The sequence below is a fragment of the Indicator indicator genome, chromosome Z (genome assembly GCF_027791375.1).
Source record: "Indicator indicator isolate 239-I01 chromosome Z, UM_Iind_1.1, whole genome shotgun sequence".
Taxonomy (NCBI): domain Eukaryota; kingdom Metazoa; phylum Chordata; class Aves; order Piciformes; family Indicatoridae; genus Indicator; species Indicator indicator.
The window spans coordinates 81,942,311-81,969,179 of record NC_072053.1 but is presented as its reverse complement, the minus strand read 5'-3'; the positions used below and the strand labels follow the sequence as shown (position 1 = coordinate 81,969,179).

At 46.7% G+C, this 26,869-nt stretch overlaps 1 protein-coding gene across 1 annotated transcript; it reads left to right on the top strand.

The window, feature by feature from the left end:
* The first annotated feature begins 3,048 nt into the window (after window positions 1–3,048).
* Window positions 3,049–26,869, top strand: TMOD1 (tropomodulin 1). The gene is made up of 9 exons (XM_054397477.1): window positions 3,049–3,168; window positions 5,363–5,519; window positions 11,180–11,299; window positions 14,428–14,517; window positions 15,011–15,141; window positions 16,729–16,836; window positions 19,467–19,610; window positions 20,986–21,130; window positions 26,805–26,869. Exons 1-9 carry the CDS (start codon window positions 3,049–3,051, stop codon window positions 26,867–26,869), a joined length of 1,080 nt encoding a protein of 359 aa, XP_054253452.1.

Sequence of the window (26,869 nt, the reverse complement as noted above, 5' to 3'; positions counted from 1 at the left end):
ATTGCTGTAACCAGAAGTTGTGTGTTTGTGAGTAATGGTGGTAAAGGTTCTGCTTCCCTCTATGCTGACCTAAGGGACAACCTTGATGGTGCTGAGCTACTGGACATGGCTCGTTGCCTGACTGGTGCATGGTTGCATAGCTGAAGCACATCAGCCTTGCCTCTCAAGGTGCCTTTCAGTGGAATGATCAAGCACAGGAGTGCTGGGGTCCCCACCACCTGGTTTGACCAAACCCATTGAGCCTCATAGCTTGTTGTTCCTCCTTCTCTCACTGCCCTCACTGCCCTCAGCCCTGGTGCCCACAGGCTGCTGTTGCTGCACAGAGCAAACCAGCCTCACCCAAAGCTGTTTTTCAGCCTCTCAGGTCTTGGCTGTGGGAGCCTGGGTGGCTGTTCCTACTTCCACCATGGAGGGACCATCTCCTGGTGCTCCACCTCCGAAGTGTTGAGTGGCAGGAATGTGAGTGCTGTAGGAATTGCCATCCCTCTAGTGGGAAACCAAAGGTCTGGCCAGATGACAGCTCTAAATTTAAGGGCTTGCTGTCCAGCCATGTCTGTGTGTTCATGTGCCCTTCTGTGGCCAAGCTAAAGATAATGTTCCTATCTGGAGCAGCAGCTGCAGTTGTAGGAGGTATAAAGGGACTTCTTTGCTAGTGAAGAGCCACCATAAGAGCATCATCTGCCCTGAGAGGATGAGCAAAGCTGGGGAGATGTGACCCAGGGTGGGGCTCTGATGCTCTGCAGAAGCTGAGAAGAGGTCCTTTACAGAAACTAGAAAGGATATTTCTCTCCTTGAAATAATGCACAGGCCGAGATGCCACTTGAGACACTTTTGGGTTTGGGTTTTTCTCTGTGTGTGTGGGTGGATTGTTTTCCCCTCAAAATGTAGGAGAAGTCGCTGGACATTATCTGGAGTTCAACCTTCTCCACAAAAATTGAGCCAAGAATTGCAAAGATACAAAACAAAATGAAACTTCAAGTAAAATAATTATTATTATTAAATTAATTATATAATTATTATTCATTAATAATTAATATTTATTAATTATTGATTTGATAATTGTTAATAATTACCTTAGAATCATTTATAATAATTTATTATTATATTTTATAATAATAATTTTTAGAATAATGTTTACAATAGTATTATATTTCTATTTATATAATAGAATATATTTATAATATAATCATATATAACATATAATAATATATTTATATAATATAAATATAATAATATTATTATATTTATAATAATAAATATTAATTAGTATTTTGTTTTTATTATTAATATTGATTCTTATGAATATTAATTGATAAATAATTCTAATGAATTATTATTAATAATTACCTATTAAAATATTTTTATTATTATTACAGCAATCATAATAATAATAAAACAGAGTTGGAAGCTCTCTTACACATTGTAGTGAGTGTTATTTCTAACCCACCTCCCTATCTTGCACAAGTTGACCTCATAGAAGGTCTACCACAGCCTCTTAGGCCTGGCAGAGCTCCAGTTACGTGCCAGTGAGGGTGTGTGTGGCATTTTCTATTAGGAGACATGGGCCAAGCCCCTGGGTCATCGGGGATTATCCAGAGGGGTCACTTGCTGTGCTGCTCCCTCTTGCTGCAGGGCTGGTTTCGACGTGCAGGTCAGCTGCTCAGCTTGCAGCAGTGCAAACACGTGTTGCCTAGGGGAAGGTGGGTCACCAAACAGCCTCCTGAAGACCAGAGGATAATACTTCCTGATCTCCTTGTGGCTTTAGGGTGCTGTGCTTTGTGGAGGCTTTCAGGGCTCAGGGTGCTCAGTGATGCTACAAACCTCTTTTCCCTCCTGGTAGTGAGGTCATTGGGAGTGCCATGTGTGGGGAGGTGTTCCCTGGGGGCTTGTAAGGGCAGGAGAGCTGCAGACTTCTGTGATTTGTGGTTGATTACCTGTCCTTCAAGGAAATAGATGCATAGGGCACCTCATTAACATCTAGCATTGCTTGGAGAAAGACATCTCTAGCCAGCTTGTAAGGGCAGGAGAGCTGCAGAGTTTTATGATTTGTGGTTGATTGTCCTTCAAGGAAATAAAAGCATAGGGCACTTCATTAACATCTTGTTGTGGTTTAAGCTTTCCCCAGAGCTCAAAAGCCCAATGGAACAGATTTATGTTGCCTCCCCTCTGCCCTTTTCCTGGTAGGGAAAGCAGCAGGAGGAGAGAGAGAGGTAAAACTATGTGAAAGAAAGAGTCTTGAATCGATTTGGAAGTAAAAAGAAAAGTTTAACAAAACAAAACAAAAAGGCATTTGAGTAGAAAGAAGGTTACAAAGGTGTAAGGAAAAGGGATAAATAAAAATACATACAAACCAGGCACAGCTGGCAAAGGATTCTCTGGATGTAAGATGGATTCTCTTTGGATGCAAGATGGATTCTCTTTGGATGCAGTCCCTCAGAGGTCTGGGACAGCATGGAGCAGGCCCCACCACATGGCTAACAGCTAAGAGCAGCAGGGTGTTGGAAAGCAGAGGGAAGGAGAGAGAAAACAAGGCAGGAAATTCCCCCCCTTGAATAGGGTTGTGGACAGGAAGTGGGAGTGGAATAGGATTTGACCCTGGAACCCTTCCCCCTGGGAGGGGGCCAGGTCTCTCTGCCCACCTGGATCAGATTTCTTTGCCCACCTGAGGCTAGTTTTTTTCCCTCCTGGGCTGGGCTCAACCCAGCACACATCTAGCATTGCTCAGAGAAAGGCATCTCTAACCAGGCACCTCTGCAAAGTCCTGCCTGTAAGTCCATGATGGGGCAATGTGCTGCTGAAGTTGTTCCACCTCCATGTAGGATTACTTGCATGTAGGATATGGACATGGGGGACCCTGAGCAGTCTGGGGTGGCTTTGAAGTCAACCATGCTTTAAGCATACACCTCCTGCAGCTCTGTGGTACTCAGCATCCCTCCCCGCAGCAGCCTGACTGCAGTGTCACTTCTCATGTGTTTGGTGTTAACACCTCTTGTGATCATTTCAGGTCCTGGTTTGGCATAAGAGTGAGGTTCTCCAGACTCCTCTAAGATGTCTTACAGAAAGGAGCTGGAAAAATACCGAGATCTGGATGAAGAGGCGATCCTGGCAGCTCTGACAGAGGAGGAGCTCACCAAGTTAGAGAATGAGCTGGAAGAGCTGGATCCTGATGTGAGTTGTGTTTAACACCAGCTTTCCTAGGTGCTTAATCTCTTTAGCTGTGGGGGAATGGCCTGCATTAGCAACTTGTACTTCAGGGGGATCCTTTGCAGAGCCTGCACTCAGTGTGAGGATGGAGGAGACTGCCCACAGAGGACCAGAAGCAGTTTTGCCATTGCAAGCATTAGCTGCTTAAAGGATGTTCCTCCTTACTGCAGGAGGGAGGACTAGATGACCTCTAGAGGTCCCTTCCCACCCAGTGCATTCTATGATTCCATGACCCTCTTCCTGTGATATTCCCTTGCCCTTGCCCTGGAGTGTGTGCCCTGGTGTGATAACCACTGGCATTTGCAGCACCAGTGTGAGGCAGAAACTGGAACTAACAGGAACTGGATCTCTGCTTCTGGTCAGGTCACCCTGGGGACAAGTTTTGGGTGTTTTTATGTTGTTTGGTTTTGATTTTGGTTTGGTTTTTTGTTTGTTTGTTGGTTTGGGTTTTTTTGCTAGGGTCTGTATTTCCCTCCAGTTTGGCAGAAAATCCAAACCCCAAAGTTTTCCACCATAGGAGAATTTCTTCTTATCAACCTCCCAGCATCACCAAGAGCTGTGCATATGCAAGCACTGGGTCTGCTAGTGCCAAGCAGTGGAAAGTTCCTGGAGGCAACATTGTCCCATGGCTCTAGCAGGGGGTGTGCAGAGCCAACTGGCAGGCCTCTGGATTATGGCAACCTTAGATGATGAGGCTGGGCACTGCCAAGTGAGAAACTGTTCCTGCAACACACAGTTAGTGTTTCTAGTGGGGGGCAGAGGGTGTGATGGGTGGTGTAGATTGCATCATCAGTATTTTTAATTGCAACACAGGAAAATAATGAAGAGGTGTCAGGATAGTTCCTGGGACTGAGCACATGGGCTGGTTACAGCTGCCTCAGAAGGCACAGAGTAGGGCAGCATTCTGTGAAAGAGGTAGGAAGGTTGAAGCAGTGGTGAACATCTGTCAGTACAGGTGTAGCCTGAGTGCAGGACTTTAAATGACAACGAATTTAAATTTAAACTATAATTAATTACTTTTGTTAAGTGGACATGGGGCTAAAAATAAAAAAAAAATAAACAAATAAACATCAGCATGTTGTTCAAAATCACCTCAGATGTCTTAAAAAGCAAATGTTGACTTCTATCCAGCAAAGCTTTAAAGAACATGCTTAGTGCCAAATCTGGGAATAGCCTTAACTGCATTAAGGCTGTTCTATATTTAAGTATAAGCAGCTGCTTATGTGCCATATGTGTCAGGCACACAGCAACTTCCCATGGTGGCTAAAGGCACTGAAGAACAAGGAGGCAGTTTGAGAAGGTGCTGAGGTTCTCAGGGGTCTTGTTCCATAGCAGTGTGACCTCTGCCAGACCCTGCTGCTAGTTTTGTAGTGGATCATGAAAGGCAGAAGACACCACTGCAGCTCCCTGGTCTGGATTTAGGGCTGGGCAGTGGTGGGCAGTGATAGGACAAGGGGCACCTGGTACAAACCAGAACTCAGGAGCTTTCACTTCAACTTAAGGAAGAACTTCTTTGAAGGTGCTGGAGCAGGCTGCCCAGAGAGGTTGTAGAGTCTCCTTCTCTGTAGATATTTCAAAACCCACCTGGACGTGTTCTTGTGCAACCTGACCTAGGTGACCCTGCTGTAGCAGAGAGATTGGACTAGGTGATCCCCAGAGGTCCCTTCCAGCCCCTACCCTTCTGTGATTCTGTGATTTCCCTGAACTGATCCTTGCTGGGACATATGGGGCTTGCAGGAACTCAAACAGACACATATGAGGAGGAGAAGATGGACTGAGATTAGCAGCTTGGTTCTGGTGCTTTGACTGCTGTGAAGAGGCAGCAGAAATGGTGAGGGTGTGGGAGGAGGCAAGGAGGAGCAGGGGGTGATGGGTGAGAAGCCCCACAGAAAGGGCTGGAGCTGCTGTTATAGAGAAACATCCACTTGGCAGCATGGAGACCTTGTAGTGGAGCCAGCAGCTGAAAATGGAGGGGAAAGGAGCACCATTTGTCTTAGAGTCAGCGGGGCTGGAGACAACCTTTGGCACAAGGAGGAGCAGGTTGCCCAGCAGTGTGGAGGAAGGAGAGAGCAGTGAGGGAAGAGGAGAGGGGTCAGCATTTGATGGGTGGGTGTGGAGGCCTGCAGAGATGACCTCTGTTTCTCCTCTCCCTGCCTAGAACGCGTTGCTGCCGGCTGGCCTCAGGCAGCGGGATCAGACCCAAAAGCCACCCACAGGCCCGTTCAAGAGGGAGGAACTCATGGCCCACCTAGAAAAGCAGGCAAAGGACATTAAAGACAGAGAAGACTTGGTTCCTTTCACGGGTGAAAAGAGAGGTATGGTCATCCTTTGAGCTCATCATGGTGAAGGGCTGTGTCTGACCCCTGGTGCTAAGCATGAGTTCACTTCAACACCACTGTGGTGATGGATCTGCTCGACCTGCTCTCTACCCTCAGCCAAGGCTGGCTAATACTCTAGGCTGTGCCCAAGGGGTCCATGAGCTTGCTGATCTGGTCACCACTTGATATGTCAAGTGATGGACAGAGGCTGTACTACTGCAAAGCCTCTTTCCATCACCATCCCACAGCAGCTGTATCAAGCTCTGGGGAAGATTTCATCTTCTTTCCTCTCTCTTTCTTCCTCTGCCCTGCTGTCCTCTGAGCTCTGCAGGGTGTTCTCTGCCTTCCACCACTGCCATTCACGCTCCACCCCTGCACTCTGAACTTATTGTTGGTATAGAGAAACTCCACAGCTCCCCTCAGACAATGCCTGTCTCGTCTTCAACACCTCTTGATAACCCCAGACTTATTTCTCAGTCTCCTGCAGCTTGCATGTTTCTGTCTTCCTGCACTGTACCCCTGCTCCAGGTGTCCCTAGAGCCTGCAGGTGGGAGATATGCCCTGCTTCTCCTTCTGGCATCTTCTCCTGTTCTTCAGGGACATGTCCTATTATCCAAAGAACTTTTATGCTCCCATTAACACTCTGAATATCATCTGACATGGGACATGGTCCCCATGACGTAGATGATATTCTTGCCTCTGGGTTCCAGGAGCTTCTCAGCAGCTTTTTTTCCTCCCTCTGTATCATGGCCACCCTGCAGCATGAGATCTGTCTGTATGCTGTTTGTACTGCTGGTTGCCCCATGTCAAAAAAAGAGAAAGAGAAAGAAAAAAAGAAAAAGGAAAAGGAAAAGAAAAGGAAAAAAAAAAGAAAAAGGAAAAGAAACAAGAAAAAAGAAAGGAAAAAAGAGAGAAAAAAGAAAAATAAAAAAAAGAAAAAAGAAAAAGAAAAAAAGAGAAGTGCAGGAAAATGTATGGAGGTCTGAGTGTCTGTTAAATCTATCCATTTAATAAAAGTTGAGATGCTACCTTTTTGTCAAACAAAAAAAGAAAAAAAAAAAAAGAGAGTTCTTTAAAAGAAGTAAATGAAGTGTGACCAGCAGGATGAAGGAGGTGATTCTACCCTCTGCTCTGGTGAGACACCACCTGGAGCACTGCATCCAGTTCTGGGGCTCCAACAAAAGGACATGGAACTGCTGGAAAGGGTCCAGAGGAGGGCCACAAAGAGGGCTGGAGCACCTTCCCTATGGGGACAGGCTGAGAGAGTTGGGGTTGTTCAGCCTGGAGAAGAGAAGGCTTTGGAGAGACCTTAGAGAGACCCTTCCAGTACCTGAAGGGGCCCTACAGGAGAGCTGGGGAGGCAGTTTTTGCAGGAGCTTGTAGTTATGTGGTGACAGGGAATGGATTGAAGCTTGAAGAGGGCAGATTTAGACTGGAGATTAGGAAGAAATTCTTCACAGTGAGGTTGGTGAGACACTGGGAGGAACATCCAGGGAGGTCATGGATGTCCCTTCCATGGAGGTGCCCAAGCCAAGGTTAGACAGGACCTTGAGCAGCCTGGTGTAGTAGAAGGTGACCCTGCCCATGGCAGGGGGGATGGAACTGGATGATCTGCAAACCCAAACCATTCTGTGATTCTATGAAAAGAGTAATTGGAGTACTCCCAGGAAGAGTGATTTGTCAATTTCCAGCACAGCCTTGCCCAGCACTGGCTGCTTCCCTGGCTAGCCCAAGAGGTACCCAGTGCTACACAGGAGATTTTGGGCATCTTGAGTCTTCATCTTCTGGCCTGAGCTACTCACATTTCAACCTGGTGTGGTTTCCAGGACATTAAACATATTTTCACTCACAACATGCTGTTGAGTGAAGACACTGCTACCCTGACTGTGAGCCAGAGATAGTAAATTACCTACTCACAGTTGTTGCAGAGCTGGAAATAAATCCCCATGTCTGCAGTTTTGAGGGTGATTTACTGCTCTGCCACGGGCCAGCTCTCTCTGGCTGTGCTGCTGGGCAGGGTAGGACTTGGCATGCAGCTGTTGGTAGGAGTTGGCAGCAGGAGTTGGTAGGAGCAGCTTACAGGCTCTAGTTTGATTTGAAGTGCTGTGTTTGCAGGCACCACTGGAAGTTCAAACTGGAGCAAAGCCTGGCTGAGATGTGAAACCTTCTAAGACTAAACCACAGAAGTTCTGACACTGTTTGTCAAAACACAGTTTGGACACTCAGATGTTGTGGTGGGTTGAAAATTCCCCCCAACACCCAATTGCCAGCCCAGCCCAGTTGGAAGCAAATGAAAGCTGTATTTACAAGTAAAACTGCAACCTACAATGGAGTGCAATGAATATGTACAAAATGTACAATATTTACAGTATTTACAATTACAAACAGCACAAGAAACCCCCCCTGGCCAAAAACCTGCTAATAGTTTCCCACTCCCTGTCCCTCTCATTACTCCTCTGGACACAAAGGGACAAGAGGAAAGAGCAAAGAGTTATTTTGTTAGGATACTCAGCCAAAACAAAGAACACAGCCAAGGTCAGGCAGAAGCTGGTTAGGGTCTCCCAGAGTGAGGAAACCAAAAAGAGAGAGAAGGATAGCTTACAATAGCCCCCTTATGTTTATTATCTGTCCAATGGGTTGTTCAGAACTTATCATTATCTTCCTTTTTACACTCAATGGTGATTTATTTACATTCTACCACTTTCTGTTCAAGATCTGTGGAGAATTTTAAAGGTACAGCCTAAGACTACCACAGATGTCAAAAAGGAGTTGCTGTGTGATGGCAGAATTAAATTCACTGTTCCCTGATGAGCCAGTCTGAGGGTCTGTTGAGCCTTGTGTCTGGTGGGACAATGGTTCTGGGTCATCCCACCAAGCCAGGGCAGAAGGGGGTAGCCCCCCCTAGACATTTAGGGTGCCTGGTGCACACATGACAGCCTGCCTATTTTTGTGAGAGCAGCTGTGTCCCAGGAGGCAGATTCTTGCCCCCTTGGCCAGGGCAGCAGCACACAGGCAGGAGTTGGGCCACTTTGCCAAAGGCTGCTCATGGCAGCCACCATTTCTTACCAGGGTAGGGGGGGAGTCTGCAGCACAGTTGCTTCTTCCTTGTGGCTAAATTTAGCCCCTTCTGTTTCTGCACATCTTTAAGCAGCAGGTTCTTTGTTTCTCCCCTAAGTGCTGCTGACTCTGGTTTCAGAGCAGGGATAAAAATAGTCCTGGCTGGCATGCCACGCTGAGAGCTTTGCAATCTCTATCTCTCTGCAGTCATCCTGGACTATTTCAGGGGAGGGGACTGCTCCAAAATGCTCAGGGGGTCTCTCCCTCTCCCATCCTTCAGCAGAGCTGGGTTTGCCCAACCAACTGCCCCCTGCCATGGGGTGTTAGAACACCACAGACCTCTCTCTTTGGTGTTGGTCCTGTGAAATCTCAGACCTGACCTGTTCAGCCTCCACAAAGAGATCTGCCCACCCGTTGCTGGTGAGAGCAGCTGGGAGCAGCCATGCAGTGCCAGGAGCCACATCCACTGCCCCATGTCTTTCTGGGACACAGCTGGCTCCAACAAGGAAAGGGTCCTAGCCTGCCCAGTGACCATCCTGGTCAATGGGATGGAGAGGTCACAACAAGCCCCTGCAATGCTCCAGACTTGGGGCAGAGTGGCTGGAAAGCTGCCCAGCAGAAGAGGACCTGGGGGTGCTAGTTGACAGCCAGCTCAACATGAGCCATCAGTGTGTCCAGGTGGCCAAGAAGACCAACAGCATCCTGGGCTGGCTCAGCAACACTGTGACAGCCCTGTACTGGGCATTGGTGAGGCCTCACCTGGAATTCTGGGTTCAGTTTTGAGGCCCTCACTTGAAAAAGGACACTTTGGAGCTGGAGTATGTCCAGAGAAGGGCAACAAATTTGGTGAAGGGTCTGGAGCACAGGTCTGGTGAGGAGCTGCTGAGGGTTGCTTAGTCTGGAGGAGAAGAGGCTGAGGGGAGACCTCATTGCTCTCTACAACTCCCTGAAAGGAGGTTGGATCCAGGTGGGACTTGGCTTCTTCTCCCAAGTAACAACTAGAGGGAATGGCCTCAAGTTGCTCCAGGAGAAGTTTAGGTTGGATATTGGGAAAGATTTCTTCACAGAAAGAGTGGTCAGGCACTGGAACAGGCTGCCCAGGGAGGTGGTGGAGTTGCTGTTGGAGGTGTTAAAAAACGTGTAGACATGGCGCTCCAGGGCATGGATTTTATGGTCATGGTGATGTTGATGGTTGGACTGGATGATCTTAGAGGTCTTCTTCAACCTTAATGATCCTATGAGTGCCAGGAGCCTGTGGCATCCATGGCTGGGCTTGGAGCTGCATCACTGCATGAACACCTTGTCCATGTGGGCAACCCCTACTAGGAGAAGGTCACAAGTGAGCAGACAAGATGTCAGCCTTGAATTACCAGCTGTGCCTTTTGCTTGGCACCTCTGACTTGCAGGGAAGAGGTCTGCTCCTTGTCCTGCTGCTGTGCCAGGAGACAGAGCATGGAGGTCTGCTTCTGGCACGTCCACAGTGTCATTCCACACTACCCTACTGTCCTCTGCAGCCACACTGAGGGAGACCCAGTGCCCCAAGCCTGCTCCTCCTTGCACCCTGTGTGCTTGCTAGACAACTGACTGCTATCCCTTACCTGCTGCAAGACCTCCTCCACCACCTCCTTTCTCCCTTCTTTTGATTAATGTGCCATCTGCTCTGCCACCATGCATGTGGAGTTAGCAGCAGGAGGTGTCTCAGTGGCAGGAGTGGTCCTGAACAGTGCTGGATCTAGGCCACTGGTCTTTGTTGGTCCATGTGAGTGCTGGCAAATCTTCATCCCTTTTATGTAGCCTGCAGAGCAGTGAAGTCCTGCAGGGTGATGCTGTGCATAGCTTTCTGAGTGCTGTGCACTGGAACAATCACCATCCTGTGCAAATGTGCTGCTGAGTTTTTGCAGATGTAGCCCTCCGCACTGGTGGAAGAGTCCAGCTCCAGAGCTGGAGGTGTCACATAGACTCATAGAACGGCTTGAGTTGCACTGGACCTTAAAGATCATCTGGTTACACATCCCCACCAGCCCAGGATGCTCAGAGCCTCATCCAGCATGGTCTTAAACACCTCCAGGCATGAGGCATCCACAACTTCTCTGGGCAACCTGTTCCAGTGTCTCAGCAGCCTCAGAGTGAAGAACTTCCTAATGCCCTATCTAAATCCACCCTGCTCTAGTTTACAGGCGTTGCCCCTTGTCCATCACTACAAGCTCTTAGAAAAGTCCTTTCCCAGCTCTCCTGTAGCCCCTTCAGGTGCTGGAAGGCTACTATAGGGTCTCCCTGGAGCCTTCTCTTCTTCAGGCTGAACAGCTCCAACTCCCTCATCCTGTCCTTGCAGGAGAGGTGCTCCATTCTTCTGATCATCTTTGTGGCCCTTCTCTGAACCCTCTCCAACAGATGGCAAAGGTCTGCTGGCTTGCATCTCATCAGGATCCAGGCTAAGCTAAAGGGAAAGGGGTTGGTGTCTCCTGAATTTTCTCTAGGTCCTTGTGCTCCTCTGTCCTTTCTGCTGTGCAAACCTCACCCTACAGAAACGCGTCTGCAGGGCTCCTTGTGAAACAGGTGCTGTGGCCCTGCTGGGAGTGAACCTCACTTTGCTGTTGCAGGAAAAGTTTGGATCCCCAAGCAGAAGCCAATGGATCCTGTTTTGGAAAGTGTGACTCTGGAGCCGGAGCTGGAGGAAGCCCTTGCGAATGCCTCTGATGCAGAGCTCTGTGACATTGCAGGTACAAGAGTTTCACATGAAACTGGGGCTGCAGGTGTGACTGCTAATTTCCTTTGGTTTGCTTCCTCTTCCTCTTCCTCTTCCTCTTCCTCTTCCTCTTCCTCTTCCTCTTCCTCTTCCTCTTCCTCTTCCTCTTCCTCTTCCTCTTCCTCTTCCTCTTCCTCTTCCTCTTCCTCTTCCTCTTCCTCTTCCTCTTCCTTTTCCTTTTCCTTTGTCTTCTTCTTCTTCTTCTTCTCCCTTTCCTTTTTTCTTTTTTCTTTTTTCTTTTTTCCTTTACTTTTTCTTTTTCTATTTTTTTAATTTTTTTCTTCTTTTTATTTTTCTTTTTTTTCTTTTTCTTTTTCTTTTTCTTTTTCTTTTTCTTTTTCTTTTTCTTTTTCTTTTTCTTTTTCTTTTTCTTTTTCTTTTTCTTTTTCTTTTTCTTTTTCTTTTTCTTTTTTTCTTTTTCCTTTTCTTTTCTTTTCTTTTCCTTTTCCTTTTCCTTTTCCTTTTCCTTTTCCTTTTCCTTTTCCTTTTCCTTTTCCTTTTCCTTTTCCTTTTCCTTTTCCTTTTCCTTTTCCTTTTCCTTTTCCTTTTCCTTTTCCTTTTCCTTTTCATTTTCATTTTTCTTTTTTCTCTTTTTATTTTTCTTTCTCCTTTTCTTTTTCCTTTTTCTTTTTCTTTCTCCTTTTCTTTTTCCTTTTTCTTTTTCTTTCTCCTTTTCTTTTTCCTTTTTCTTTTTCTTTCTCCTTTTCTTTTTCTTTTTCTTTCTCCTTTTCTTTCTCTTTTTCCTTTTCTTTCTCCTTTTCTTTCTCTTTTTCTTTTTCTTTGTGGGAAATGAGCTCTGTTAAGCTTTTTTTTTTGCTGTTCATCTGAATGCTGTCAGTTTTGACAGGATTTATTTCTTTGGTTATGAAAACCAATATAAGTGTCTATTTAAACTTACTATCAGCCATGTGATGTAATCAGGATCAAAGCTGAGAAGGGAGGCTGGTGGAGAGATTCAGATTGGGTGTTAGGAAGAAGTTTTTCCCAATGAGGGTGGTGAGACACTGGAAGAGGTTGCCCAGGGAGGTGGTGGAAGCCTCATCCCTGGAGATTTTTAAGGCCAGGCTGGATGTGGCTGTGAGCAACCTGCTCTAGTGTGAGGTGTCCCTGGGTTGGACCTGGATGATCCTTGAGGTGTCTTCCAACCCTAACAATTCTATGATGCTATAATTTTGTTGTCAGAATAAGCCATGTTTGGGGTGGAGGCGTGTCCCCACAACGCTGGGACTGCAAATGACTTTCTAGAACTGTGTTGTGCTCCTGAAAATGTCATCTGTGAGCACATGGCAGAGAAAAGGGTCACCTAAAGTACAAACAAACCAACTCAGAAGAGCCCAACATCACTCAGGCTTTCAGATGGAGACTGCTTGGCTTTGTGCAACCCAACCAGGGATGTGCTGGGTAGGGGTGGAGGGAAGTGGACTTTGGTGTTTGCTGACACCCTTTGCTGCATGCTGTCCTGACCAAGCAACCCAGACCTGGGGTCACAGCAAGCTGCCACTCCAACAGGTGCCATTCACATGATGGAGCTCAATGATAACCTTCTCCTGCAAGTCCCAGACCTTTTTGGCCAAAATACCAAGCAAATGGGCTGCTGCCAACTAAATATAAGAAGAGCAGCTCATGGGAAAGAAAATTACCTTTGTGGCAGTATGCTTGAATTTTAGGGGGAGATTTGTCTTTTATTTATTTTAACCACTCTGCCCACCCAGAGGTCAAGATTTGTTCAGCTGTGTCTGTTTGTAACAAGTATACACATGGCTGCACTTTTCTTTAGAAAGCCATGCAGTTACTTTAAAAACAAGAAAAGCTGAGGGAAGTAGCAGTTTACCTTCAAACATGAACTTTCCATGAGTAGCAGGATTGTTCTTAAACACAGAATCTTGCCCTAAGTGTTTCCAAGCCACTGGTTTCCCACCACTTATTTGCAGCTGGCTAGAAAGTCAGCAGGTCCCCCCCTGGGCGTGCCTCAATGTGCATTGGCATCTTGGTTTTGCAGTCGTGAGCCTGAGGTACACAACTGTGGGCAGCAAGTTCTCCATGGGTCAGCAATGTGCCCTTGTGGCCAGAAGGCCAATGGGATCCTGGGCTGCATTCAGAGGACTGTGGCCAGCAGCTCGAGGGAGGTTCTCCTCTCCCTCTACTCTGCCCTGGTGAGGCCATACCTGGAATATTGCATCCAGTTCTGGGCTCCCCAGTTCAGGAGGGACAGGGATCTGTTGGAGAGAGTCCAAGGGAGGGCTACAAGCATGATGAAGGGACTGGAGCACTGCCCTGTGAGGAGAGGCTGAGACCCCTGGGGGTGTTTAGTCTGGAGAGGGCTGTTTAGTCTGAGAAGGGATCTGATCAATGTCTATCAATATCTGAGGGCAGGGTGTCAGGGAGGAAGGGACAGCCTCTGCTCAGTTGCACCCTGTGATAGGACAAGGAGCAATGGATGGAAACTACAGCACAGGAGGTTCCACCTCAGCATGAGGAGGAACTTCTTCACTGTGAGGGTCACAGAACACTGGAACAGGCTGCCCAGAGACGTTGTGGAGTCTCCTTCTCTGGAGACTTGCAAGCCCTGTCTGGGTGTGTTCCTGTGTGACCTGCCCTAGATTCTGTGGTCCTGTCAGCAGGGACATCCTCAGCCAGATCAGGTTGCCCAGAGCCCTGTTTAGCCTCACCTTGAATATTTCCAGGGATGGGACCTCAGTTACCTCCCTGCACATCCCTGGGAGGTGCAGGCTCCTGCTGGACTGGACCCCTTGCTTAAGTCCTACTGATGTATTGTTTTGTGTTTTATTTTTTTTTAATCTGTTATTTTCTTCCCCTTGCTATTTTTGCATGATGCTGAGTCAAGTCAGCTAGTGGGAAGCCTTGGCTGTTTGACTGTCACCCAGGAGATGATGTTCCTCTTCTCCTGTGAAGAACCTGCATTGGAATAAACAAGGGAGCACCTCCAAGCTGAGGGGCTTGGCCCCACCTTGCTGTGCTTGTCCAAGGGCAGGACAGTGTGCTACAGACCCTCAACCCAAGGCAGCACAGCATTTATGTGTGTTACCCTGGGTTTGGAGCCTGCAGTAACCCAAGTCATGTTCTCCTTTTCTGCTTCTGTAGCCATCCTTGGTATGCACACCCTGATGAGTAACCAGCAGTACTATGAGGCACTGGGGAGCAGCACCATTGTCAACAAAGAAGGGCTCAACAGTAAGTGGTTTAGAGCATTGGCAGCTTGGCTTTGAAGCTGGCAGCAGGGGGAAGGTGGGAATTATGTCTAGGCTGAAGGTTGGAGCCACGGGTGTCAAGAGCAGCCTGTGATTGCTGGGGCTGTCTCTGGTGCACCCTTGCCCTGTGAGGTGTCAGGCACTGCCCTTCCACCTTCTGGGAGCTAGCACAGCCCATGGAGCAGCCCCACACAGGCAGCTTGCTCTCCATCACCCAGTTTTGGACCTTGAGAGCATGTAGCAGCAGGCACCAGCTGTCCTGTGCTGGCTGGCCAAGGTGCTGGGCAGCATTTCTGGATGCACACGAGCATAGGTGGAACTGACCAGTGCTTTTTCAGTCCCCCAGCTTGTCTCTGCTTGTCAAGTCATGCTTCCCTCTCCTAAACCTGCTTCTGGAAGAGAAAGAGCACACCCAAAGAGAAAGTGCTGCTGCTGAGGGTGCTTCCAGGCTCACAGGTCTTGCTTTCCCCTTGCAGGTGTGATTAAACCCACACAGTACAAACCAGTTCCAGATGAGGAGCCAAACTCAACTGATGTGGAGGAAACTCTGAAGCTAATACAGAGCAATGATCCTGACCTTGAGGAAGTCAACCTTAATAATATCATGGTATCTGCTCCTTTCTACTCTGTTTTGAGCAACAGGGCTTGTTGCCTGCTGTGGGACAGCAGTGTCAGGTTGGTAGCAATAGGACTCCTGTAGATGCCTGGAAGAGTGGAGCTGTGTAGCTTGGGAGACCTTTCTCCAGCCTGTCTGGTTAAAGGTGTTCTAAGCTGCTTTAGTGGTGGCACATTTGGTGGAGGGGCTCTATGTGTAAGATAAAATGATGGATTCATAGAATCCACTAAGAAAAAGACCTCTAAGGTCATCAAATCCAGCTGTCAGCCCAACACCATCATGGCCATTAAGTCATGTCCCAAAGGGCTGTGTCCACACAATTTTTAAACACCTGCAGGGATGGTGACTCCACCACCTCCCTGGGCAGCCTGTTCCAATCCCTGACCACTCTTGCAGCAGAGAAATTTTTCCTAATATCCAACCTAAACCTGCCCTGGTGCAACTTGAGGCCATCTTCTCTCATCCTAAGGCTTCATTAACCATGAGACTTGTCATGAAAATATGAAGAAACCTCCCTTCTTGCAGGTAGCCCTGTCCACCTCCTGCCCATCCCTTCTGTGTGACTCTGCAAATCAAACCAGGTCACAGCACCACTTATGTTACCTCTGAGACACATAAGACACACAGAAAAATACAGCTTCCACCCATCCTCCAGGACCCCCCACCCCATGAGGTCTGTTGAAGGATGACCTATTCACAGAGCTAGGATGTGGTTGACTCCACATACACATAGAAGACACTTCAGCCATGCCATCTGCACCTTTCTGTAAGAAAAGATTTCTACTTTAATATTCTGGATACTGACCCTGAAAGCCCCAGGCTGGGGATATGACAAGCAAGAACTCGTGTGTGTGTGTGTGTGTGTGTGTGTGTGTGTGTGTGTGTGTGTGTGTGTGTTGGACTCATGACTTTGGGACATGGTTTGGAGAACTGCGGAGTGGTAGTGGAGGTGGCAAGCTGTTGGGCTCTGTGTTGTGGCTCTGCAGATGGCTCTGACTATTGATAATGCCACATGGTAGGACCCAAAAGATGTGGGAAGAAGTCCAAGCTGAGGCTACCACTTAGGGTTTTAGACAGGTGGGAATTTGTGCATCCCTCTCCAACTGCCTCAAAAGAGGTTGGAGCTAAGTGGGGGTCTCACATCCAACAAGTGACAGGACAAGAGGAAAGAGGCTCAAGCTGTGCCAAGGGAGGTTCAAGTGGGACACTAGGGAAAATTTCTTCACAGAAAGGGTTCTCAGGCATTTGAACAGGCTGCCCAGGGAGGTGTTGGAGCCTCTGTCCCTGAAGGTGTTTACAGGATGCATGGATGTGGTGCTGAGGGACATGGTTTGGTTGTAGCAGCTTAGCAGCAGTGGTGGGGTTGTGAGCTCAGAGTAAGCAGCTGGACTTGATGATCTCAAAGGTCTCTTCCAAGGTGAACACTTCCATGATTCTGTGAAGAGGGCATCTGAAGTGCTCAGTGCTTGGTAACACTCATGTTGTAGGAACTCAGATAAGCAGCATCCTTTAGACACACTGCCTATTCCTTCTTATGGGTGATGGCCTCACACAGGCCCTCTGCATTTCTTCCCACAGAATATTCCCATACCAACCTTGAAAGCTTTTGCAGAAGCATTGAAAACCAACACCTATGTGAAGAAGTTCAGTATAGTTGGGACACGGAGCAATGACCCTGTTGCTTTTGTAAGTACTGCCAGCTCACCCTCATGAAGCTGTGACAGGAGACCTGCCTGGGTGAGCTGTTTTTGGAGCTACTGACCAATGGCTTATGGTGCATTTGAGGTGCTCTGCACCTCTGGAATTTGGTGTAGGGGAGGGCATTGAGGGCACCCTCAGTAAGTCTGCAGGTGGCACCAAGCTGGCTGGCTGGGACTAGAGAGTGGTGGTGAATGGAGGTAAACCTGGCTGCTGCCAGTGGTGTTCTCCAGGGTCCAGTGCTGGGGTCTCTCCTCTTTAATAGCTTTAGCAATGATCTGGATGAGGGCATTGAGGACACCTCAGTAAGTCTGCAGGTGACACCAAGCTGGTGTCTGTGTTGATCTGCTAGAGGGTAAGGAGGCCTTGCAGCAGGACCTGGACAGGTTAGACCAAAGGGCCAAGGCTAATTGTGTGAAGTTCAACAAGGCCAAGTGCCAGGTCCTGCACCTGGGTCACAACAACCCCATGGGGAGCTACAGACTTGGGGAGGTGTGGTTGGAAAGCTGCAGCTTGGAGAGGGCCCTGGGGGTGTTGGTTGACATTCAGCTGACCATGAGCCAGCAGTGCCCAGGTGGCCAAGAAAGCCAATGGCATCCTGGCTTGGGCTAGAAACACTGTGGCCAGCAGGGACAGGGAGGTGATCATCCTCCTGTGCTCAGCACTGTCACACCTCAAGGGCTGTGTTCAGTTCTGGGGCCCCACTACAGGAAGGACATTGAGGGGCTGGAGTGTGTCCAGAGAAGGGCAACAAGGCTGGAGAAGGGCCTGGAGCACCTGGCCTGTGAGGAGCATCTGAGGGAAGTGAGGTTGTTCAGACTGGAGAAGAGGAGGCTGAGGGGAGACCTCATGGCTCTACAGCTCCCTGAAGGGAGGTTGGAGTGAGGAGGGGGCAGCCTCTGCTCCTGGGTGGCAAGCAACAGGACCAGAGGAAATGGTTTCAAGCTGCAGCAGGAGAGCATGTTAGGAAACATTTCTGCATAGAGAAGGTTCTCAATGGAATGGTCTGCCCAGGGCAGTGCTGGGGTCACCATCCCTGGGGGTCTTCAATCAGCTTACAGACCTGATGCCTGGGGACCTGATACCTGGATCAAGGGTTGGACTGGTTGATCTTTGAGGTCTCTTCCAACCAGATACATTCTGTGATTCTGTGTGCTTGAGTTTCAGGAGTGCTAGTGAAAGCCAGCAACAGGCTTTGGTTCCTTCACTTCCTTTCTCAGCTGTGGAGACAAGCCTGGACAGGACACAAGCCTGTAATCACATTTGGCCTCAAGGATCTCAGTGGGGTTGCAGAGGGTCACTGAGTGGTCTGCCTGAATCCTTGCACACTCCTCTATCACCACTGCATCCAGTTTTGTCTCTTCTTCATCTCAGCCACCCCTACCTACCTTCACACACACCTGTCTCTGGTTTACTGCTAAAAACCCTTCTCTGTGGGGCACTGAGTAGATCCCTCAGACGATTTCAAGCACTCTGGACTGGGCAAGAAACTTGTGAAGGCAGTGCTGGCACTGTTTGAGGGTCTGTGGGGCACTGTGCAGGGTTAGGGGAGCTGTGGAGCCAAGTGAGGTGCAGGCCAGCCCTGACAGTTGGGCATCACCTCCTGGTCTGTCTATTTCATGATGGAGATCAGTTCTCCCATGCCACTTAAGAAATTAAATCATCAGATCAGGTCAGGGAGGCTGGGAGTGTGCCAGCCCACTTCTGGTCTTACCACCAAGGGAAACAAAAGTGATTAATGTGGTTCTGATGCCACCTGGGAATCATAGAATGTTAGGAGTTGGAAGGGACCTCAAAAGGTCTTCCAGTCCAACCCCCACTGCCAGAGCAGGGCCACCTAGAGCAGGTCAGACAGAAACACATCCAGGTGGATTTTGAATGTCACCAGAGAGGGAGACTCCACAACCTCTCTAGGGCAGCCTGCTCTAGGACTGTGGCACACTCACAGTGAAACAGTTTTACCTCATGTTCAGAGGAAGCTCCTCTGCTCCAGCTTGCACCCCTTGTCCTGTCACTGGACATCCCTGGTTCCATCCTCCCAACACTGCCCTGCACATCTTTATCAACATGAATGAGGGCACACCTCAGGCTCCTCTTCTCCAAGCTAGAGAGACCTCAGCCAAAACACATTGGATGTAAAAAGTCCACAGTATCTCAGATATGGAAAGAGAGCTAGAGAAGATAGATGCTCCTCTCTGTCTGCTGTGGTGGGAAGCATCTCAAGATCTGTGCAGAAGGAACAGTGCAGGCAGGGAGCCTGGACTGAACCAATGCTGGCCAGCATCCCTGCCATCACCCTGCTGGCTTTAGAAGAGGGACAGATGAGGCTGTCACAAAGCAGCTGTGGACTCTCACATTACGGGGTGGTCCTAAGGGTTTCTCCACATGGGGTTTTGCTGTGGCCTCCAGCATGATCATGTTCTAGAATCCCTCTACAACATGGGGGAGCCCCCTTCACTCTGCGCAGAGCTCTCCCATCTGGTGGCAGTGAAACCACCTGGTGCACAAGGTCCTCCCAGAGCCTTCTGAAGATGAAGGGACTTGGTCCCCAGCTGCTCTGGGTTGCTCTGCTCCTAGCTGTCTGACTGCCATTTCTTGCTGCCTCCCTCTACCCACAGGCACTGGCAGAAATGCTGAAGGTCAATAACACACTGAAGAGCCTGAATGTGGAGTCCAACTTCATTTCTGGGTCGGGGATCCTGGCTCTGGTTGAAGCTCTCCAGGGCAACACCTCGCTTGTAGAGCTGCGCATCGACAACCAGGTAAAGCCTGGGAGCTCTCATCAGGTCAACATGCCCTGGTGGTGGGAAATTGAGAAAGGTGCTCCAGGTGGAGAGGTGGCACCCTCCTACCACTGCCAGGTTGATTTGGACAGGCTTCAGCCACTTATTTCTGCTGCAGTTCTTGGTCAGTATCTGCTAAGACCTACAGCTGCTGTGGCATACAAGCAGCCTTCTATGTTCCTGGTGGTGCTCTGGAGGAGTGGTGATGGAGCTCTCCAGTATCATGCCTTGCTCTAAGACTTGCAAGGACTAAATGTCTACTAAATAGAACTTTTTGGGTTGGTTTTTTTGTTTGTTTGGGGTTTTTTTTCTTTGTTTTTTTTCCCCTGTTGTTTGTGGTTTAGTTTTTTTGTTGTGCATTTTGTTTGTTTTGTTGTTGTTGGCCTTTGGGTTTTGGATTTTTTTTTTTTTTTTGGTTCTTTTGTTTGGTTGTTTGGGGTTTGGTTGTTTGGGTTTTTTTTTTGCTACAACACAATGGAAAGAGAAGGAGAGCTGCAGAGTGTGCAGTGGTAAAGATTGCCATGGCAAGTTTAGCATCCCAAAAAGCCCAGGGGGAAGTAGTGAAGCAGTTGAGCTGTGAGGAGCTCAAGGACAAGTGACTGAGAGTTCATAGAATCATTAAGGCTGGAAAAGACCTCTAAGACCATCAGGTACAAATATCAACCCAACACCACCATGGCCACTAAACCGTGCCCTGAAGTGCCATGTCTACTCCTTTCTTGAAATGAGAGAGGATCCTCAAGGGATGGGGACCCACCAGCTCCCAGGGCAGCCTTTTCCAGGGCTTGGCCACTCTTTCAGGGAAGAGACTTTTCCTAATATCCAACCTAAACCTACCCTGGTGCAACCTGAGCTCATTTCCTCTTATCCCATCACTTGCTGGGGGACCAAGAGACCAACCCCTACCTGACTCCAGCCTCCTTTCAGGGAGTTGTAGAGCATGAGAAGGTCTCCTCTCAGCCTCCTTTTCTCCAGACTAAACAACCCCAGGTCCCTCAGCCACTCCCCATAATACCTCTTCCCTAGACCCTTCACCAGCTCTGTTGCCCTGTGACTTCATTCAAACTTGTCATTTCTCCAGACATCTCTCAGCTGCACATGTACCCAAGAAACAAAATCTTTAGGTAAGAGGACTTGTCTAATGAACTGCTGAATGTCTGCTGGAGGAGCTGGAGCCACCTTGTTGTGCCAGGAACAGGCCAGGAACAGTGGTTTGTTGCACCAGCACCAAGTCAGACACATCAAATGCACCAAGGGGTCCAAAGAAAGGAGGGAAGGGGTGGAGATGGCAGATCTAAGTGCTCACTCTGAATCCTCCTCTGACCTGACCAGCTTGGTTTTCTGTTTTCAAAAGAGCCAGCCCTTGGGCAACCAAGTGGAAATGGAGATTGCAAACATGCTAGAGAAGAACACCACCCTGCTGAAGTTTGGCTACCATTTCACTCAGCAAGGGCCCCGGCTCCGTGCCTCCAATGCCATGATGAATAACAATGACCTAGGTGAGTTGGGGCTGGCTGCAAGCTGGGCACCACAGGAAGGTCCTTCCCTCAGCCTGTGGGCAATTCCTGGTGGTAGAAGGACAGAACTGCTCACTTGAAGGCTCTGGTGGGTGTTAGAAACCACCTCTTGGAGGGCCTGGTGATGCTTTGAGCCTCAAGGAATTACAGACTTTGTTGTATTGAGATATGACACTACTTGCTTGAAGGCTCTGGTGGGTGTGCTGGAGTTAGAAACCACCTTTTGGAGGGCCTGGTGATGCTTTGAGCCTCAAGGAGGAATTATAGAATCATGGAATGTGTAGGATTGGAAGATGACATCATAGAATGTGTTGGATTGGAAGATGACATCAAAAGTCATCTTGTCCAAACTCTCCCCCTGCAGTGAACAGGGACATCTTTAACTAGATCAGGTTGCAAAGAGCCCCATCAAGTTTGACCTTGAAGGTCTCCAGGGATGGGGCCTCCACCACTTCCCTGGGCAACCCATTCCTGCATTCCACTACCCTCCTTGTAAGGAACTTCCTCCTGACGTCCAACCTAAATCCACCCTGCTCTAGTTTAAAGGAAAACACTGACTGTTACCCCAGTGCAGCTGCTGTCAGGAAGGCAATGAGTTGTGCCCCAGCCCTGGAGACAATGGGCAGCTCAGCCTCCCAGAAGAGGCAGTTTGTTTGGCAGTGCCAGGGGGTGCTGCTGGCAGGGAGCGAGAGCTGCCAACGTGCTTCGGCACAGCGCGTGACACGACATATGGCTGTGAGCTGCTGGCACTGGGGATTCCTGCCAGCTCCTTGTCTTCCTCCAGCTTCACACCCACTTTAACAAGGAGATGAAAAGTAGTAGAGTTGACCTTTGATGGCAGAGGGACTTGGCCCATCCCCTTCAGAATGGGAAGACACATAGCTGGGAGTTCTCTTTCTACTCTCAATGAATCACAGAACGATAGAGTTCGGATGATGGGTGATCATCTAGCCCAACCCTCCTGCCAGAGCAGGTTCACAGTGAAGCAAAATGTGGGCAGGTCTGTAAACTGCCCCTTCAGCTGATGCCAGTGGCAGAGGCTTTCCAATGCTTGACTGCAAGCTGCTGTAGAGCACTGGAAATGAGTCCAGCAGAGCCACATTGAACTCAGCCTGTGCAGCAGCCATGCTCTTAACTGCATAGTTGAGGATGGTCACAAACATGACAGCCAGAAGCTCCTTCCCAGCAGCAGCAGATAACATATGTGGGAGGAATAAGCTAAAGTTTGCAGATTGTCTGGTTTGCTTTTTTTTTTTTTTTCACTTCAGGAAGAAATTCTTCTCTGGGAGGGTGAGGATCTGCAAGCTCGGAGGGGCAGAACCAGTGTCTGCCCTGACCTGATGGCAGGCAGAACCCTGCTGTGAGCAAGAGGATGGGCTGGGGGCTCACCACAATCACTGCTGGGTTCAGACAGGTCTAGATAGCAAGGGCTAGCTGGCAAGATCTGAGAAAAACTCTAACATGCAAATGCCAGCCATGAAGAAATGGTGGAACACTGGAACCAGGTATTCTAATCTGCATAGGGTTCACCACAGACAGGATCTTCTCTCCCTTCAGGAATCAGCTTCATGTTTAAAAGCCAAAGCTTAACTGGCTGTTTAATCACAGCAGCAGTTTTGTTGGAAAAGACCTTTAGGACCATCAAGTCCAGCCATTCTCTAACCCTACCAAGGCTGGTGCTAAACCATGTTCCTCAGCACTCTGCCTCTTTGAAACACCTCCAGGAATGAGTCTTCAACCACCTTCCTAGGGAGCCTGTTCCTGTGTTCAAGAATCCTTTCTGGGCAGCGGTTTCTTCTACTACCCAACCCAAACCTCCTCTGGTGCCACTTGAGGCCATTTCCTCTCATGCCATCACTTGCTCCTTGAGAGAAGACACATGCAGAGAGACACCAGCATTTAGAGAGATTACAACTACCTTGTGTTTTAACAAGAAGTAAATCAACCTTGCTTCAGCCAGTGCCACGCTCCCAGGAAGCAGAGCCAAGCAGGGAGGTCTGTGCCAGCTCTCCAGTGACCCACAGAACATCCAGCAGCACGGGTCACTGAGTATTTATTCTGCCTGCTGTGGTTGCCAGAGAGCTGCACCAGGAAAGGCTTAGATGCTTTTGTGCCCTCTGCAAGGGTTTTTCACAGTATCACAAAATGTTAGGGGCTGGATGGGATCTCAAGAGACCCACCCTCTGCCAGAGCAGGATCACATAGAGCAGATCACACAGGAACACATCCAGGCAGGTCTTGAATATCTCCAGGGAGGGAGACTCCACAACCTCCCTGGGCAGCCTGCTCCAGTGTTCTGTCACCCTCACAGGGAAATAATTCTTCCTCCTGTTTCTATGGAACTTCCTATGCCTCCACTTCCACCACTGCCCCTTGTGCTGTCATTGGGCATCACCTGGCACACAAAGTAATCACCTGGAAGAGTTGGATCTAGGGGGTTAATTGTTGCTGTGGTAAAGGGAGGAGCTCACAGCTTGTCTACCATGGGGTGATGGTGATGGTTGTGGCTTTTTCCTTGCTTACCCTTCCTTTTGGTCTGATCTGGTTCTTGTTTGCAGCACATATTCATCGGTCTGATGGTCTCTGGCAACAGCACCTCAGCTTCCCAACTGGACAATGCATAAGTATAGAAAAAACCCCAAACCCTTATATTGCCCTCCCTGTCAGCAACAGCTCTCTGCTTCTGCTCCACTCCAGTGCTCTTGCCTACCATCACCTGATGCTACCACAACTTGGGTTTGGGTCCTATAGCTTCTTTTCTTTGAGATGCTTTGTATGAAGCAGCTATGAAGGCCTCCACATTCATCCTCAGGAGCTAACTTCTGGCACCTTCTCTACACTTTTTTCCCCCCCCCCCTAACTTCATGAGTGTAGTGTTTTTTTTTTTCCCCCCCCCCCATTCATCCTCATGAATGCAGCTGTAAATCATCTTCCAGACTAGAATGAGACCAATTTTCCCATGTTATCTGTGAGCAGAGGGCTGGAGAATAAAGATAAGAAATGACATGGATTTTTTTTTTTTTATATCTTTATAGATTGAAATGGCACTTTTTATTTTTTTTTAAACTTTTAAATTATTACTTGAAATGGCACTTTATGTTCCTTTAAATTATTATTTGAAATATCACTTTGTGTTCCTTTAAATTATTACTTGAAATGGCACTTCTTAAATTGTTGGGATTTTTATATTTAATTTTTTCTTACACTATTATTCGAAATGCAACTATAAAATATTCTTTGAAGTGGCACTTCTCAAAAAAAATATTTGAAATTGCACTTGAAAAAAAAACCCTGAAATGGCACTTTCTTGATTATTACTTTAAATGACACTTTATTATTTTTTTAAATAACTGTTTGAAATGGCACTTTATTATTTTTTTAAGTAACTGTTTAAAAGGGCACTTCATTTTTTAAATTTATTATTTGAAATGGCACTTTTAAAATCATTTAAAATTGCACCTTTAATTATTGTTTGATATGGCACTTTTTTCAATTATTATTTGAAACGACACTGGGTGTTTTTAAAATGCTTGTTTCAAGGCAACTTAAAAAAAAAGTATTATTTGAAATGGCACTTTAATGATTACTTGAAACTGCACCTTTTCTTTCTGATTGACATGGAACTCATTAATATTTGAAATGATGCTTTGCTTTTTAATTATTATTTGAAAAGACACTTCTAAAAATTATTTTTTGAAATGTCACTTTATTTTTTTGAATTATATGAAACTGCACCTTTTCTTTAATTATTGTATGAAATGTCACTTTATTTTTTTTAAATTACATGAAACTGTACCTTATTCTTTAATTACTGATTGAAATGGCACTTCATTTTTTTGGATTATAATTTCAAATGGTACACCTTTTCATTATTTGAAATGGCATTTTGGTTTTTAGTTATTATTTGAAAGGACACTTTTAAAAATTATTGATTGAAATGTCACTTTACTTTTTCAATTATTATTTGTAACTGCACCTTTTCCTTAATTATTATTTGAAATGGCACTTTTTTTTAAATTATTATTTAAATGGCACTTTTTTAAATGGCACTTAATCTTTCAATTATTATATGAAATTGCACCTTTTTAAAATTATTGTTTGCAATGGAACTTCATTTGAATTATTATTTTGAAATGGCACTTTAAAAGTTGTTATTTAAAATTGCACCTTTTTAAATTAGTATTTGACATGGCACTTAATTTTTTATTATTTGAAATAGCACTTGATGTTTTTAATAATTTCAAATTGCATCTTTAATTACTGTTTGAAATGACACTTTAAAAAAAACTATTCTTTGAAATTGCACCTAATTTTTTTAATTATTACTTGAAATACCCCCTTTTTAAATTGTTATTTGAAATGGCATGGTTTTTAATTGCTATTTGAAATGCCACCTTTTATAATTGTTATTTGAAATTGCCCCTTTTTAAAATTGTCATTTGAAATGCCACCTTTTATAATTGTTATTTTAAATTGCCCCTTTTTTAAATTGTCATTTGAAATGCCACCTTTTATAATTGTTATTTGATATGCCACCTTTTTAAATTGTTATTTGAAATGCCACCTTTTGTAATTCTTATTTGAAAGTGCACCTTTTAAAATTGTTATTTGGAATGCCACCTTTTTAATTATTTGAAATGCCACCTTTTTAAATTGTTATTTGAAATTGCACATTTTTAAATTGTTATTTGAAATGCCACCTTTTATAATTCTTATTTGAAATTGCACCTTTTTACATTGTTATTTGAAATGCCACCTTTCATAATTGTTATTTGATATGCCACCTTTTTAAACTGTTATTTGAAATGCCACCTTTTGTAATTCTTATTTGAAATTGCACCTTTGTAAATTGTTATCTGAAATGCCACCTTTTATAATTGTTATTTGAAATTGCATTTTTTAATTGTTATTTGATATGCCACCTTTTAAAATTGTTATTTGAAATGCCACCTTTTTAAATTATTATTTGAAATTGCACCTTTCTATTATTTGAAATTGCACCTTTTTTAGTTGCTATTTGAAACGCCACCTTTTTTAGTTGCTATTTGAAATGCCACCTTTTTTTAATTGTTATTTGAAACTGCAACTTTTTGAAAGTTATTATTAGAAGTGGCACTTTCTTTTTTCTTTTTTATTTATTTGAAATGGCACTTCAGAAAAAGCTAGCAAAGGAAAACCTGTCGTGTCCGTCTCCTGCTGTCACAACGTCGCTCAGCACCAACATCAGATCTGACAAACTGAATCACAGGATTAACCAGGTTGGAAGAGACCTCCAAGATCATCAAGTCCAACCATTCACCCAACCCTAACTAATCAACCAGACCATGGCATTAAGTGCCTCATCCAGGCTCTTCTTACAGAATCACAAAAAAAAATGTGAGATATAATTGTTTGCAGGATAAGGGAGGTAAGGCTGAATGAACATAGCTTCTGGCCTTAAACGTAGGGATAGAAACTTAAATCTTTATTTCCTTTGGTCTTAACCTGCCTGAAGCTGTGCCTGCTGCTTGCAGCAGGGATCCAGAAGTGAATGCTGTCCTCTTTCTCCCCTGGCAGCAAGCTCATCTCTCAGCTCCTTCCCGCAGCGGCTCAGCCCAGCTTTGCCTCCCACACCTCCCCATCGCTGCCACTGACCCCTCTTGGTTTTCTTTTTCAGTGAGGAAGAGGAGGCTTGCAGAGCTGAACGGGCCTATCTTCCCCAAGTGCAGAACTGGAGTGTAG

Coding starts and splice junctions, on each gene's coding strand:
- TMOD1 (XM_054397477.1), top strand. CDS start 3,049: ATGTCTTACAGAAAGGAGCTGGAAAAATACCGAGATCTGGATGAAGAG. Junction 5,520..11,179: donor TTTCACGGGTGAAAAGAGAG/GTATGGTCATCC, acceptor TTGCTGTTGCAG/GAAAAGTTTGGATCCCCAAG. Junction 19,611..20,985: donor AGCTGCGCATCGACAACCAG/GTAAAGCCTGGG, acceptor TGTTTTCAAAAG/AGCCAGCCCTTGGGCAACCA.